At 35.6% G+C, this 13,996-nt stretch overlaps 3 gene segments (V, D, J or C); 2 read left to right on the forward strand and 1 right to left on the reverse strand.

Annotated features, from left to right (window-relative positions):
* LOC127159921 (Ig kappa chain V region Mem5-like) overlaps positions 1–13,996 on the reverse strand; it is a 74,347-nt gene that overhangs the window by 23,615 nt on the left and 36,736 nt on the right.
* LOC127159922 (immunoglobulin kappa variable 4-1-like) lies at positions 830–1,488 on the forward strand. The segment is given in 2 exon segments: positions 830–899; positions 1,009–1,488. Coding segments are annotated over 2 exon segments (420 nt in total).
* Positions 8,664–9,180, forward strand: LOC127159927 (immunoglobulin kappa variable 4-1-like). The segment is given in 2 exon segments: positions 8,664–8,777; positions 8,855–9,180. Coding segments are annotated over 2 exon segments (375 nt in total).

Consider the following 13,996-nt stretch of genomic DNA (forward strand, 5'->3'; position numbering starts at 1 on the left):
TGGGTAGACCGCTGCTGCAAGTGGTGTTAGTGAGGCCAGCAGGTGGAGCTCATCCTGTGGTCTGAGTGTGTCCTAACACCCCAGTATGGTGATAATAAACCGTACAGTAAAAAACACATCTGGGGCCAGTTGCATAAAAGGTTTATACCAGTCTTTAAAAGTTAGTCATCTAATTTTTTTTTTTTTTTTAAGACTGGTCATTTTTTTTTATTCGGTTACATAAAAACTTAGATTAGTCTAAGTTGAATCCAAAATATAAGACTGATTACCCCTTAGTTAACTGCTAGTTGGTCAAGCTAGTTCTTAAGACAGTGTCTTAACATAGAGGCTAAGTTTATGCAACTGGCCCCTGTGGTTATATAAACAAAAATATTCCCGACATCAAATTGCCCAACTTCCCCAATCGCCCCTATACACAATCATTACTAGTAGTTAGTCAGTTTGTTATCACAAGTGTAGTAGTTTACTTAGTTCTTACAACTTGTGTAGAATCACTAGACAATACTTTAAGATCATAGACAAGCACACACTCATATTCTGAATGTATTTTCATAGACTATTGAATCAGTCTGTGCCTTTCATATGATTGCTATGATTGCTTGGTTCAGATTTTAGGAGTTTCATCATTTATATTGTGAACACAATAGCACATCTGTCATCAGTTTTCAGTGACCACAGTTTATTGTCCTGTTCAATTGAACAGCACATTAAACCAACTTAAATCTGTTCACATCTGCAGTGTTTGCATAGAGAGTCTGTTTTACATGAGCGACACACGCTTCAGTGCTCTGTGTGTTTATAACTCTGTCAAACATCAAACATGATCAACAACTGGATGATCAACAACAAGATGACTTTCATCACCATATTGATCTGGACAATGACAGTATTATGTCAAGGTTTGTGTCAGTAAAGATTATATGTTATTTACTTGTCCTTTGTTTTAATTGTTTTGAAGATATATGATTATAAAGGTGTTTGTGATTTCTAATCTTTCTCATCTGACAGAATCTATTGGGCAGGTGACCGTGACTCAAACTCCCTCAAAGCTCGCTCAAACTGGACAATCAGTCACTGTAACCTGTAAATTTAGCAGTGATCCTACCTGTTGTTGTAATGGAAAACAGTGTCTCAGCTGGTACTTACAGAAACCTGGAGGAATTCCCAAACTCCTGATTTATGGTACAAGCACACTCCAGTCAGGAACTCCATCTAGATTCAGTGGCAGTGGATCTAACAGTGATTTTACTCTGACCATCAGTGGAGTCCAGACTGAAGATGCTGGACATTATTACTGTCAGAGTTTTCACTGCAGGACAAATTCTTATGGTGGCTGTGCGGGTGATTATGTGTTCACACAGTGATAAAGAGTCGTACAAAAACCTCCGTCAGTCAGAGTCACAGTGACTGAACTGATTCTGCAGCTGCTCAAACACTATCACTCACTACTGACACACAGAGACCAAACACAGGAACTACACATGTGCTCAAAACTGAGTTAGGAGTGAAATCATCTATATTAGACTTTAATCTGTCCTGTGACAGATGTGTATTTGTTAAATAGACTCTGATTCTGAGCCAAGTTTATGACGAATCAAACAAACATTTTTCCCAGTCCCAATAATGTAGTTTTTGCATTTTGTTTTTGTAGATTCTACTAAAATCATGATAAACTTGTCTTATGAAACTAACACTCAAACTCCATAACTGTCTCATCACTCCATGAGCAGAAGTGAAACTGTTCCAGTTCAGAGCGTTGAACCAATCAAACAGTGAAACTGTGAGTTTGAGGGGAAAATCAGATTTGCATTGGCAGCTTTAGTGATTCTGATGGTCTCAGAATAGAGCAGCTCCGTCTCCAGTGACCATGTTCAAACCCCAAGAGCTTCAGTTCACATTTACTGCTAAATGCAGCTGTTCTCAACTATTACAATCATCAACAGCAGCTCAAACTTTAGTGAAGGAACGACACACTGATCAATGATGCAGTCGAACACAAATGTAAGGCGTTCAGAAGCTTTATTGAATGAACATCAATGGCAGCACATTGAAAGACTGTTTCAGTATTGAGCTGTAAATCACGTGACTGCTGTGAATCCTGCTGCTCTTCACTGGAGAAACATCAGCAGGAGCTCTTGAGGAACGAGGCCTCTTGATCAGCTCCGTTGTGTTTTACTCTGCAGACGAAGCGATCTGCACCTTCCCAGCGTGCTTTGCTGAGGCTCAGGACGCTGCTGCGGCTGTAGCGTCCGTCCCGCTCGCTCTCTGCGCTGGTCTGAACCCCCTCGGTGACCTCTGACCCGTCCAGCGTCCAGCTCACCTGCGCCCCCTGTGGAGAGTAAGAGCTGAGCAGGCAGAGCAGTGCGGCTGAGTCTCCAGAGATCTGCAGAGAAGAGGGCGGCAGCAGAGACACGGAGGGCTTCACTGCGGGACCAGCTGAAACACACAAACACACACAAAACTCAATTATTCACATCTGCAGCTACAATCTTCACTGGAGCAGACGTGATAATGCAGTCAAAATCACAATCAGTTCATCTTTACTGTAATTCCACATCACTGCTGTCATTCATATAACACAAATATCATGAATTAAGTTTCAAAATGTTCTCAGTTAAATCAATATTCACTACTATTAAATGTATCATGTACTTTTAAATACAAATCACTTCTCGAATACAGACATTATATAAGGTAAATCTTATAATAATTAGAGATTTTCTGAATAAGGTACAGTTTAATCTCAAACTGATTTAAAAAATTGTCCACATGCAAATTGCTCATTTATGTATTTGGAAAAGAAATTTAAATATAGTATTTTGAAAATATTAAGAGACTCACAATCAGAAATATTAATAAATGTAAGTTCAAGTTATGAATTATTAATTTTATTCTCTTTGTCGGATAATGACGACTAAAAAATTAGAATTATTTTGTCTGTACCATTAAACATTTGTGTCATGCATTTTAAAAACTCTTAATTGTTAAATTTACCAATAACTGTGGAAAAATTATGTATTTTCAAATGTAATTGAATATGTCAGAAAATATTCTCAATATATTAAAAATCAATAAATGTTAGGAATAATAACATCTGAAATTACCAATGTAAAATGAAAACATTTTTAAAACAATATGAAATATGCCTTTGAAATGGAAAAAATATGAATGTCATGAAATAACACTAAATATAAATATGTATTAGAAAAATAGCAGACAAGTTTAAATAAATGATGAAACAGTTAAATTCACCTTAAATATATTTCACTTCAAATTTTTTTTGACTTGAAACTGCATGATCAGCACCATAAAATGTTCTGCTTAATCAATGTAATAAGTGTATTGATTTATTATGTTCATAATGCAGATATTAACGGCATCATATAAACACATTCCTCAAATTCAGAGAAGATGATAATATTTATTTAAATTTATGGTAACACATTATTAAATCCTTTGTATTAATAATTGTGTAATGCATTATAAAGGGTTATTAAAAGGTATACTGCATTATAATTAATCATAATGTGTGTTTTATTGCATATCTTGCAATAAAACTGATTATAACTGAATTTAAAATGCATAGTGTAACAATGTATTTATAATTGTAATAATATATTAATTATAATAACAATTATTCATTAAATTGTACAATGCATTATGAGCTGCATTACAATGCATAATTAAAACTACTTTTATAATGCAATATACATAAAAGCTTTAAGTTAAATGTTAACAAATTTATTTTATAATATCATCATATATAATATCATGTGTGATGTGACTCACAATCAAAATCGGTTGATTCAGTGATGGACAGAGACACATGTGTGATGATCCTCATGTCTGTTAAAAACCTGCAGGAACATCCTTGCTTTGGTTTTTAAGAAAGACTTCTGATCACGAGTTTAACCTGTCACACTTAAATGAGCACAAAAAGGTTTCCAAAATGAAAACTAGTCATTCAAAAATGCAAAAAGTAAATACATATTTAATGTAATTATTCATAAAATGCATGTATTAATCACATTTTCATTAGACATCATCATTTTGTGAGGTCATGCATTTCTTAAAGCATTTAAATGCATTTTAATAAGTTTTGATGACCTGTGAACTCTGTTTTTCTTAGTGATTCAACTCTGTCATTTGTTGAGGGGCATGGAGCTTTAGACACATTCATTTTCATAGATTTTGCATTGCAGCACAAGCTTCAGGTGGTTTTATATCTCTGTGAGTTTGAACACTGAGAATCTGAACCAACAGCAACCATGAGCTTCATCACCATCTTCATCTGGATCTTCACTAGCTGCTGTTTCACAGGTGAGGAAATAAACAGACTCTATTCAAACTGATCATATGTGCTAGAAATACTGTCCTTCAACAAATACTGAATTATGAATGTTTATTTATTTTTCTTGATGTAGAATCAGCAGCTGGAGTGACAGTCACTCAGACGCCTGCAGTGAAACCTGTTCAACCAGGAGACACAGTTACCATGTCCTGTAAAACCAGTCCTGAAGTTTACCAGGGTTGGGGTTATCAGCCTCTATCCTGGTACTTACAGAAACCTGGAGAAACTCCTAAACTCCTGATTTATAAAGCAAATGTCCTCCAGTCAGGAACTCCATCTAGATTCAGTGGCAGTGGATCTAAGACTGATTTCACAATCAGTGGAGTCCAGACTGAAGATGCTGGACATTATTACTGTCAGAGTCGCCACAGTGGTAATGTGTTCACACAGTGATAAAGAGTCGTACAAAAACCTCTGTCAGTCAGAGTCACAGTGACTGAACTGATTCTGCAGCTGCTCAAAGGAGGATCTGAAATAACTGTTGTTTTTCTCCCTCTTTTGTCTCCTCATGTTCTTACTCTCTGTAGGGAGACGAGTAATGCTGGAATCTGGACTGGTTGAATCTGCACTTTGAGGTTTTGATTTGATTCATTGTGCTCTTCTAGATCCGTCACATGATGGAGATTGGAGCTCAGCAGCCGTCTTTGTTTTCAGTCATGCAGCCACAGCTCCAGTAACAAATGAATAAACTTTAATTCAGCAATAGAAACTAAAAGTTCACATGAATCATACAGTTATCATTGTTTCATGCCTTTTCAAACTGTCTCTTTCAGGTCGGTCCAGCAAATGATTCACTTAAAGACCAGATGGTGGCGCTGCTGATTTACGATACTAAAACAAAACCACCATATTATGTGTCCCAGTCGATCGTAAAACCAGTGGTCAGTCTCAGTTACTGTACACTACTGTTGAAACATTTGGGGTCAACCATACACAAAAGTAATATATGCACATATATTAAACTTCCATATATGAAGTATATTGTCATATGAAGTAAAAACATATAAAACTTATATTAGAAATTGAAACAATTTCATATATTAGCATGTATATCCAACCCATTCAAATTTGTGTTTATGTATATGTAAAACGTTGGACATGTATATCATGTACATGTATATCCATCCGAAAACCCATCAATAATTGTTGATATTTTATAAGGAAATGTAAAAGATGGATATGTATTTACATAACTATTACAAAATATACATAAACATGCAGAATTTTTGTATGTTTTAAAAGGTTTTATATATGAATACAATATTGTTGACATGCAGTATAGTTACTACATACAAGACCATATAAAAATCATCATATAGATATTATTAAAATATGTGCATAAACAAATTTTAATATGAGGATTTTGTATCTACCCAGGGAATGTATGTATGTGAAATTTATATATCACCTTGCAAGTAACATATATGGTAACATGTTTATATTTTTTTTACATAAAAGTAGCATCTTAATGACAAATGCTCATTTAAATACAGGATCAGTTCATTTGCATATTGATCAGATGCTTCAGTGCTCTGAGAGTGTTTATAGTGCTGTGAGTTTAACACTTCATCACTGACACACACAACAATCTTCATCAACATGACCTTCATCATCATCTTCATCTGGACTCTCACAGCATTTGCTCAAGGTTTGTGGAGCACAAGTTTGATATGAATTCATTTCTTCAAGTACATTGTCAAAGTTTTGAGTTGATTTTCTTCTTGTTGTGTGTTTCAGAGTGTAGAGGACAGATCACCGTCACTCAGAGTCCCTCAATGACAGCAGCTCAACCAGGAGAAACAGTCAAAATCAACTGTAAAACCAACAGAGATGTTCACTCTGTTGCACAAGGGTTTGCATTTACTTTCTATTTAAGCTGGTACTTACAGAAACCTGGAGAAGCTCCTAAACTCCTCATATGTCGAGTAACAGACCGTTACAGTGGAACTCCATCTAGATTCAGTGGCACAAGTTCATCTGCAAGAGATTTCACTCTGACCATCAGTGGAGTCCAGACTGAAGATGCAGGACATTATTACTGTCAGAGTTACCACAGTGGTCCAGTGATCACACAGTGATAAAGAGTCGTACAAAAACCTCCGTCAGTCAGAGTCACAGTGACTGAACTGATTCTGCAGCTGCTCAAACATTATCACTCACACAACAATTCAGATGTTCATGTATATTAATTAAAACAAAGCATCCACTGAGTTTTCCAACTACTAAATATGTTAATCTTACACCCTTTATCTTTAAATGATCTATAACCCTGTGAGGTTCATAATTTGGCAGCATGTTTTTGTTTCATCATGAATCTGCAGGTGTTTTCATGGTCCGCTAAGTGAAATTTATGTATTAATGTATTATAAACAAATGGAAGAAACGCAAAAAAATACAAAAAGGACTCAACAAACAACAAACACATCCACTCACAGCACAAATTACCTTAATTTACTTCATCTGCTTTATGCAGTCTGTGTTATTACTAAAGCACTGTAAAAATGAATATGTCACGAGACTCAAAACACAACTCAGTTGATTCAGTGATTGACAGAGACACGTGTGTGATGATCCTCATGTCTGTTAAAAACCTGCAGGAACATCCATGAATTTGGTATAAAATTCAGGAATTAACAGTCATGTTTCTATTCAAATATAGTCAAATATATTCTTAGTCACAGGAGACAGCCAGGTTAATATAAATTGATGTTGAATATGCATTCAGAAGTGAATGATCTGATATAATTTATAACAAATTTGTTATTAAATGATCATGCTTTGTATTTATTATTATACAGTATAAAAACAACATCTGAGAAACTAAATTACTATTAAGCACATACACGCTTGATTAGATAATTGCAGAGTATTCAACAGTAAAGACTAGTCTAAGCATTCTTATACATTACTTTTATATCGTCTAAACATTAGCCCTACTTTAATGTCAATTTGTTTATGAAACATAAAACATTTCTGACGCCTTACAGATGCATTGAAAAGTTGCTTATGATATTTCAAAATGTTGCACTCGATTTCACATATTTTAGTCAGAAATTATAGTTTTGAAAAAGTCCAACTAGCTAAGGTGTAATGCATTTCCAGTTCAAACTGCTGAGCCAAACAAAGGTACAGGAAAATGAATACATGATACAGAAATCATGTCATCCACCCTCTTGAAACATAGGACTACATAGAAGTTGTATAAAAATGACGTGTTAAGTCAAAATTTTATGTTGAAAAGATGTCCACAAACGACCACTTTTGGACTATAAATAGCCCTTACATGGAGGTCCCACCGACGTCAACATTAGACGTGCGGTAGACGTCGAAAAAAGACGTCGTCTGGCGTTACAAAACAACCCCATCAATGGACGGAAATTGGACGTCCAAAAATGACATGGAAAAGACGTCACTACGACGTCACATTGCGCAGTGGGAAATGCGTTCAAGTTTATGTCTCAACAACACATTATCTAATGTTAATAAGAAACATTAGTTACACTGTATAAGATCCTCTCGTCAGCTGCTGTAGTCGCGCTCGCGCTCTGTTTGTGAGATAAACAAGCTCAGCCTGTTCCTCTCAGCTCATCTGGAGTAAATACAAGGCTTTTTCCTCTCAGCGCTTTCTTCCAAAAACGAAAGTATCTGACACAAACACGTTGCCGCTTTGTTTACGAGTTGATGTGGGCGTTCATTTCGCGCGTCTTTCACGTGGATGTTTGTAATAACAATAGCGCCACCACGCGTGGGCGTGAACTAATTAGCGGTAATGAGCTCAGATGGGGAAAACAGGACATGGTATTAGTTTCATACGGATTACTTACAAACAGAATATGTGTTTTCGATTAAATTTACTTAATTTAAAAGTAGACATTCCAAGCTTTCTTCTAGACATATCTCTGGTGTTTGTGTGTCATGTATTCGCTGAGTTTTAGTTCATTTTAGTGACGCATTTCAACTGGATATTCACGGAGACTGAGAAGACTGAAATGACACGCTGTATATTTTCTTTATTTACAAAAACCACGAACATTTGTTAATATGTTGAGCGTACACAAATAAAAGTAAACTTTCTACAGATTCAGGTGATGTATTACTTTTATGTGTCCAATTAAAATTGAGGGAGCAATTCAAGTTCTTTTTGCTCACATCTGGAAAATATGCGCGTGCTCCCGCCTGCGGGTTAGCCGACCCCAGGGTGTTAATATTGTGAAAAAGATTAAGCTTTTCTAATTTCAGTAACTGTATTTTGTCTATTAATGAGCGTCTGTCTTCAGTGTGTTTGCATATTGATCAGATGCTTCAGTGCTCTGAGAGTGTTTATAGTGCTGTGAGTTTAACACTTCATCACTGACACACACAACAATCTTCATCAACATGACCTTCATCATCATCTTCATCTGGACTCTCACAGCGTTTGCTCAAGGTTTGTGAAGCACAAGTTTGATAAGAATTCATTTCTTCAAAGTTTTGAGTTGATTTTCTTCTTGTTGTGTGTTTCAGAGTGTAGAGGACAGATCACCGTCACTCAGAGTCCCTCAATGACAGCAGCTCAACCAGGAGAAACAGTCAAAATCAACTGTAGAACCAGCAGAAATGTATACATTTGGAATAGCAAATACTATTTAGCCTGGTACTTACACAAACCTGGAGAAGCTCCTAAACTGCTGGTTTTTGATGCAGACGTCCGCCAGTCAGGAACTCCATCTAGATTCAGTGGCAGTGGATCTAACAGTGATTTCACTCTGACCATCAGTGGAGTCCAGACTGAAGATGTTGGACATTATTACTGTCACAGTGCACATAGTGGTCCAACATTTACACAGTGATAAAGAGTCATGCAAAAACCTCCCTCAATCACTCACTACTGACACACAGAGGCCAAACACAGGAACTACACGTGTGCTCAAAACTCAGTTAGGAGTCAAATCAGCTCTATTGGACTGTGATCTGGGCCCATATGTATAAAACTTCTCAGAAATGCTCTTAAGAACAGTCTTAAACTTTGACTTAAGTGTCATAAAATTCTTAGTAAAAAAGTAGGACTTTTCTAATAGTAGGAGACTTTTATAAAGAAACTAAAAGCAACTTTCAGTAAAGTCTAAGACCGATTCTTAAGTGTTGAGTGAGAGGACACTGAAGTGTTGTTAACTAAGGACTACAAAGATGTCAACCCAAAATAGCCAGTCTTGACCTCTGAAACAGGCAATAGTGAACCTACTCATGTGAAGTCACAGCAGCACAACACCAATCATTTGATGTAACTACAATAAAATCATTTAATTAAGACACTATTTAATATTTAAATGTAATTTAATGCTTTGCAAAATTATCACAAATTACTGATGTTTTGAAATCCTTTTCTATTGGTGTGTCTCCTCGTTTACAGTTGGAGCAATGGTGTGAACATGAGTTCCATCAACAGTTCCAATAACTCCAAGAAAGCCCACAATACTCATAAAAGTGGCTTGTTTTTGCAGCATGGTTTGACAGTCAGTTGGAAAGTCAATGAACTGCCACATACTGTAATAGTGGCCAAGAGGGAAAAAAAATGTGTTACTGATTTTGTAAGCATATTTGCTTGGAATCAATTGTTTTATTTCTGATAATAATGCAATGAAACATGCCAAATTGTGCGGTCTTAATTTTTGGCCATACTGTCAAGCAAAGAAATTATGAACACATGCAAAAACAAGAGAGAAACAAAATAATAACTGATTATGTTGTCGTCATTGATAAGTGTTTAGTGACTTCCTCACCCCTTTTGAGACTTTATTTAAAAACCTAGCAACAACATAAATTTGTTGGACAAACCTTATTTAGATTACAACACTTTCCCACTGACATATTTCTATTTATATAGATCAGTGAAATTGCCATTATGATCTCATCCTCATCAGCTACATTTAGCGACTGTTTTAGCTACTTTCAGTTGAAAGCAGTTAGCAACACTGATCAGTGTTTTCTTTTTCCTTTCATATTTTGATGGTTTAAGTGAAATATGAGGTCATTAAAACCCTCCACAGATCACTTTTGGCCACTGTTGTGTTTGGTGGGGTTAGTGTCACAATATTTAAGACCCTGCTTACTCTGTCATCACTGGTGCATTGCTGCATTTTTCCAATTTTCCAGCAAAAAAATGTAATTACTACTTTTATTTCTGCAGTTAGAGCATTGACTTGTAGAGTGGAATAAGCTTCTCATTTGTTCAGTTACAAAAACTGCTCTTGTTAGTCTTAACACTTAGGAACCTTTATGAATCACTCTTATTCTTAAGTCTAGGAATAAGAGTAAAATTACACCATCCTTAGAATTTTGACGCACTTAAGGCTAAAATTTTACTCTGAGCGGCAAATACACATGGCCCCTGATTACCCAACAGGTGCTGGTCACCATTAAAAAAATAAAATATGCATATCACCATATTTATTTAAAACTATAGTAACACTTTACTTAAAGCCGTTATGTATAATGCATTATAAAGGGTTAGTATAATGCAGTTGTTTTTCGTTTGCTATTTTGGCCTTGTTGGCTCCATGGCTCCCCCAATTGTACTGTAAAATTATGTTCATTAAAATATTGGTTGTTCGCATTTTAAAAAGCCTTTACCCTAGACAGGATGTAACACTATAGTGATGTTTAGGATCTTCAAACCAACTGAGCTAAAATACATGTGTTTAATTCAAGTACCAAAACCTTGAATTATCAAAATGTTTAAAGTTTTTAATACATTCATAATCATGATCAATCCTGTCATAAACTGCCAGATGATCAAACAACAGTCAAAATAATTGCACAAAACTAACTTTAAAGTCCTGGGGTCGGCTAAGGCACCGGCGGGATCACTGGCATATTTTTCAGATGACAGCAAAAAGAACTTGAATTGCTCCCTCAATTTTGATTGGACACATCACCTGAAACTGTAGAAAGTTTACTTTTATTTGTGTACCCTCAACATATCAACAAATGTTCATGGTTTTTGTAAATAAAGAAAATATACAGGGTGTCCTTTCAGTCTTCTCAGTCTCCGTGAATATCCAGTTGAAATGCGTCACTAAAATGAACTAAAACTCAGCGAATAACTTGACACACAAACATGAGAGATATATCTATAAAAAGCTTGAAATGTCTATTTTTAAATGAAGTAAGTTTAATCGAAAATACATATTGTGTGTTTAAGTTATCCGTATGAAACCAATGCCATGTCCTGTTTTCCCCTCTGAGCTCATTACGTCTAATTAGATCATGCCCCGAGCTGTGTGGCGCTATTGTTATTACAAACATCCACGTGAAAGACGCGTGAAATTACCGTCCACATCAACTTGTAAACAAAGCGGCAACGTGTTTGCGTTGGATACTTTTGTTTTTGGAAGAAAGCGCTGAGAGGAAAAAGCCTTGTATTTACTCCAGATGAGGACACGCTGAGAGGAACAGGCTAAGATTGTTTATCTTACAAACAGAACGCTAAGAATGCTTAGACCAGTCTTTACTGTTGAATACTCTGTCTGCAAATATCTGCTCAAACATGTACATAATGTGCTTAATAATAATTTAGTTTCTCAGATGTTGTTTTTATACTGTACAATAATAAATACAAAGCATGTGTGCATATGATAGCTATAAAAATCACATGGGCAATATTAGTGATTGCTAATGTAACAATATTGCTCCAGGCCTATCAACATGCTCACTGATTTATTTATTTATTTTAGTGACCAGATACCTATATGAATATTTTTTGGGATAGAAATTATAGAACTAATGCTTTTATTTAGCAAGGGTGCTTTGAATTGCTCCTGATATGAACATGCTCACAGATGTTTTTTGTTTTGTTTTAGTTGTTTGTGATCTGATACCTGCACAACAGATGAATCCAGCAAACTTTTCCTCTTGACAGCGCTGCAACATCAGATCTTCAACTACACTGATATTCTATTGGAAAAACAAGTTCCTTGACTACTGATGATGAGTTTTGCAAGCACTTAAATACCAGGTATGATTTACTTGTGTTATTTGTTGAACAGAATTCAGAAAACAGTTTTCAGGAATTACACAACGTCTGTTCACATCTCTGTGGTAAGATCAGTGTGCTTAAATGCTCTCATCATCAAACTCTGAATGAAACTGACCAATAAAACAGTGTATATATGTGTGTAGATCATGTAAATGATCTGGAGTGTGTTTGCATACTGATCAGATGCTTCAGTGCTCTGAGAGTGTTTATAGTGCTGTGAGTTTAACACTTCATCACTGACACACACAACAATCTTCATCAACATGACCTTCATCATCATCTTTATCTGGACTCTCACAGCGTTTGCTCAAGGTTTGTGGAGCACAAGTTTGATATGAATTCATTTCTTCAAGTATATTGTCAAAGTTTTGAGTTGATTTTCTTCTTGTTGTGTGTTTCAGAGTGTAGAGGACAGATCACCGTCACTCAGAGTCCCTCAATGACAGCAGCTCAACCAGGAGAAACAGTCAAAATCAACTGTAAAACCAGCAATCCTGTATATTATGATATTGATAGGGGAAAGCATATTTTAGCTTGGTACTTACAGAAACCTGGAGAAGCTCCTAAATCCATGATTTACTGGACCAGCAGCCATCAGTCAGGAACTCCATCTAGATTCAGTGGTAGTGGATCACCTAAGACAGATTTCACTCTGACCATCAGTGGAGTCCAGACTGAAGATGCTGGATATTATTACTGTAAGACTTTTCATTGCAGAACAGATTCTAATTATTATTGTGCGGGTGATTAGTCGTACAAAAACCTCCGTCAGTCAGAGTCACAGTGACTGAACTGATTCTGCAGCTGCTCAAACACTATCACTCACACAACAGTGAAGAAACAGTATGAGCTTATAATAAACACCACTTTCGTTGAGCTTCATCAGTATTTTTTTATGATGATTTTTCTGTAATCATTTTTGTCTTCTGTTATTTTCAGTCCTTCATGTAGAAATTCAGTCTCTTTTGATCTTCCCTTCTGAGGACAGTTTATTCTATTTAGAATTAGAATCTATTCTTCACTACATAATATATATATATATATATATATATATATATATGCATTTATGATTTATCCTCATTCTTTCTAAACTGCATCATTGTATTGATTTAATATGTTCATCCCTCATAATGCAGATATTAACAGCATCATATAAACACGTTCCTCAATTTCAAAGCAGATGATAATAAATACATTTTATAGTAAGATCAATGAATGAAAGAATTAACAATGATTTAAAAATGAATGTGAAAATGAAATACCAGATACCCAGCAAATGCTGTTCACCATCAAAAAACAACATGTTCACCTCACCGTTTTCACTGACATTTATTTTATAAAGATTTATGAATCATGTTTTATATTATGTGACACGACTCAATCAAACTCAGTTGATTCAGTGATTGACAGAGACACGTGTGTGATGATCCTCATGTCTGTTAAAAACCTGCAGGAACATCCATGAATTTGGTATAAAATTTAGGAATTAACAGTCATGTTTCTATCCAACTACAGTCAAAAATATTCTAAAAATCTCACAGGAGAGAGTCAGGATAATATACTTAAGTTGGTCTTAAAAATGTATTTAGAAGAAAATGATCCAATATAATTTACAACAGCTTGGCTAGAAA

This window comes from Labeo rohita, unplaced genomic scaffold (assembly GCF_022985175.1).
Source record: "Labeo rohita strain BAU-BD-2019 unplaced genomic scaffold, IGBB_LRoh.1.0 scaffold_264, whole genome shotgun sequence".
In the NCBI taxonomy this organism is placed as follows: Eukaryota; Metazoa; Chordata; class Actinopteri; order Cypriniformes; family Cyprinidae; genus Labeo; species Labeo rohita.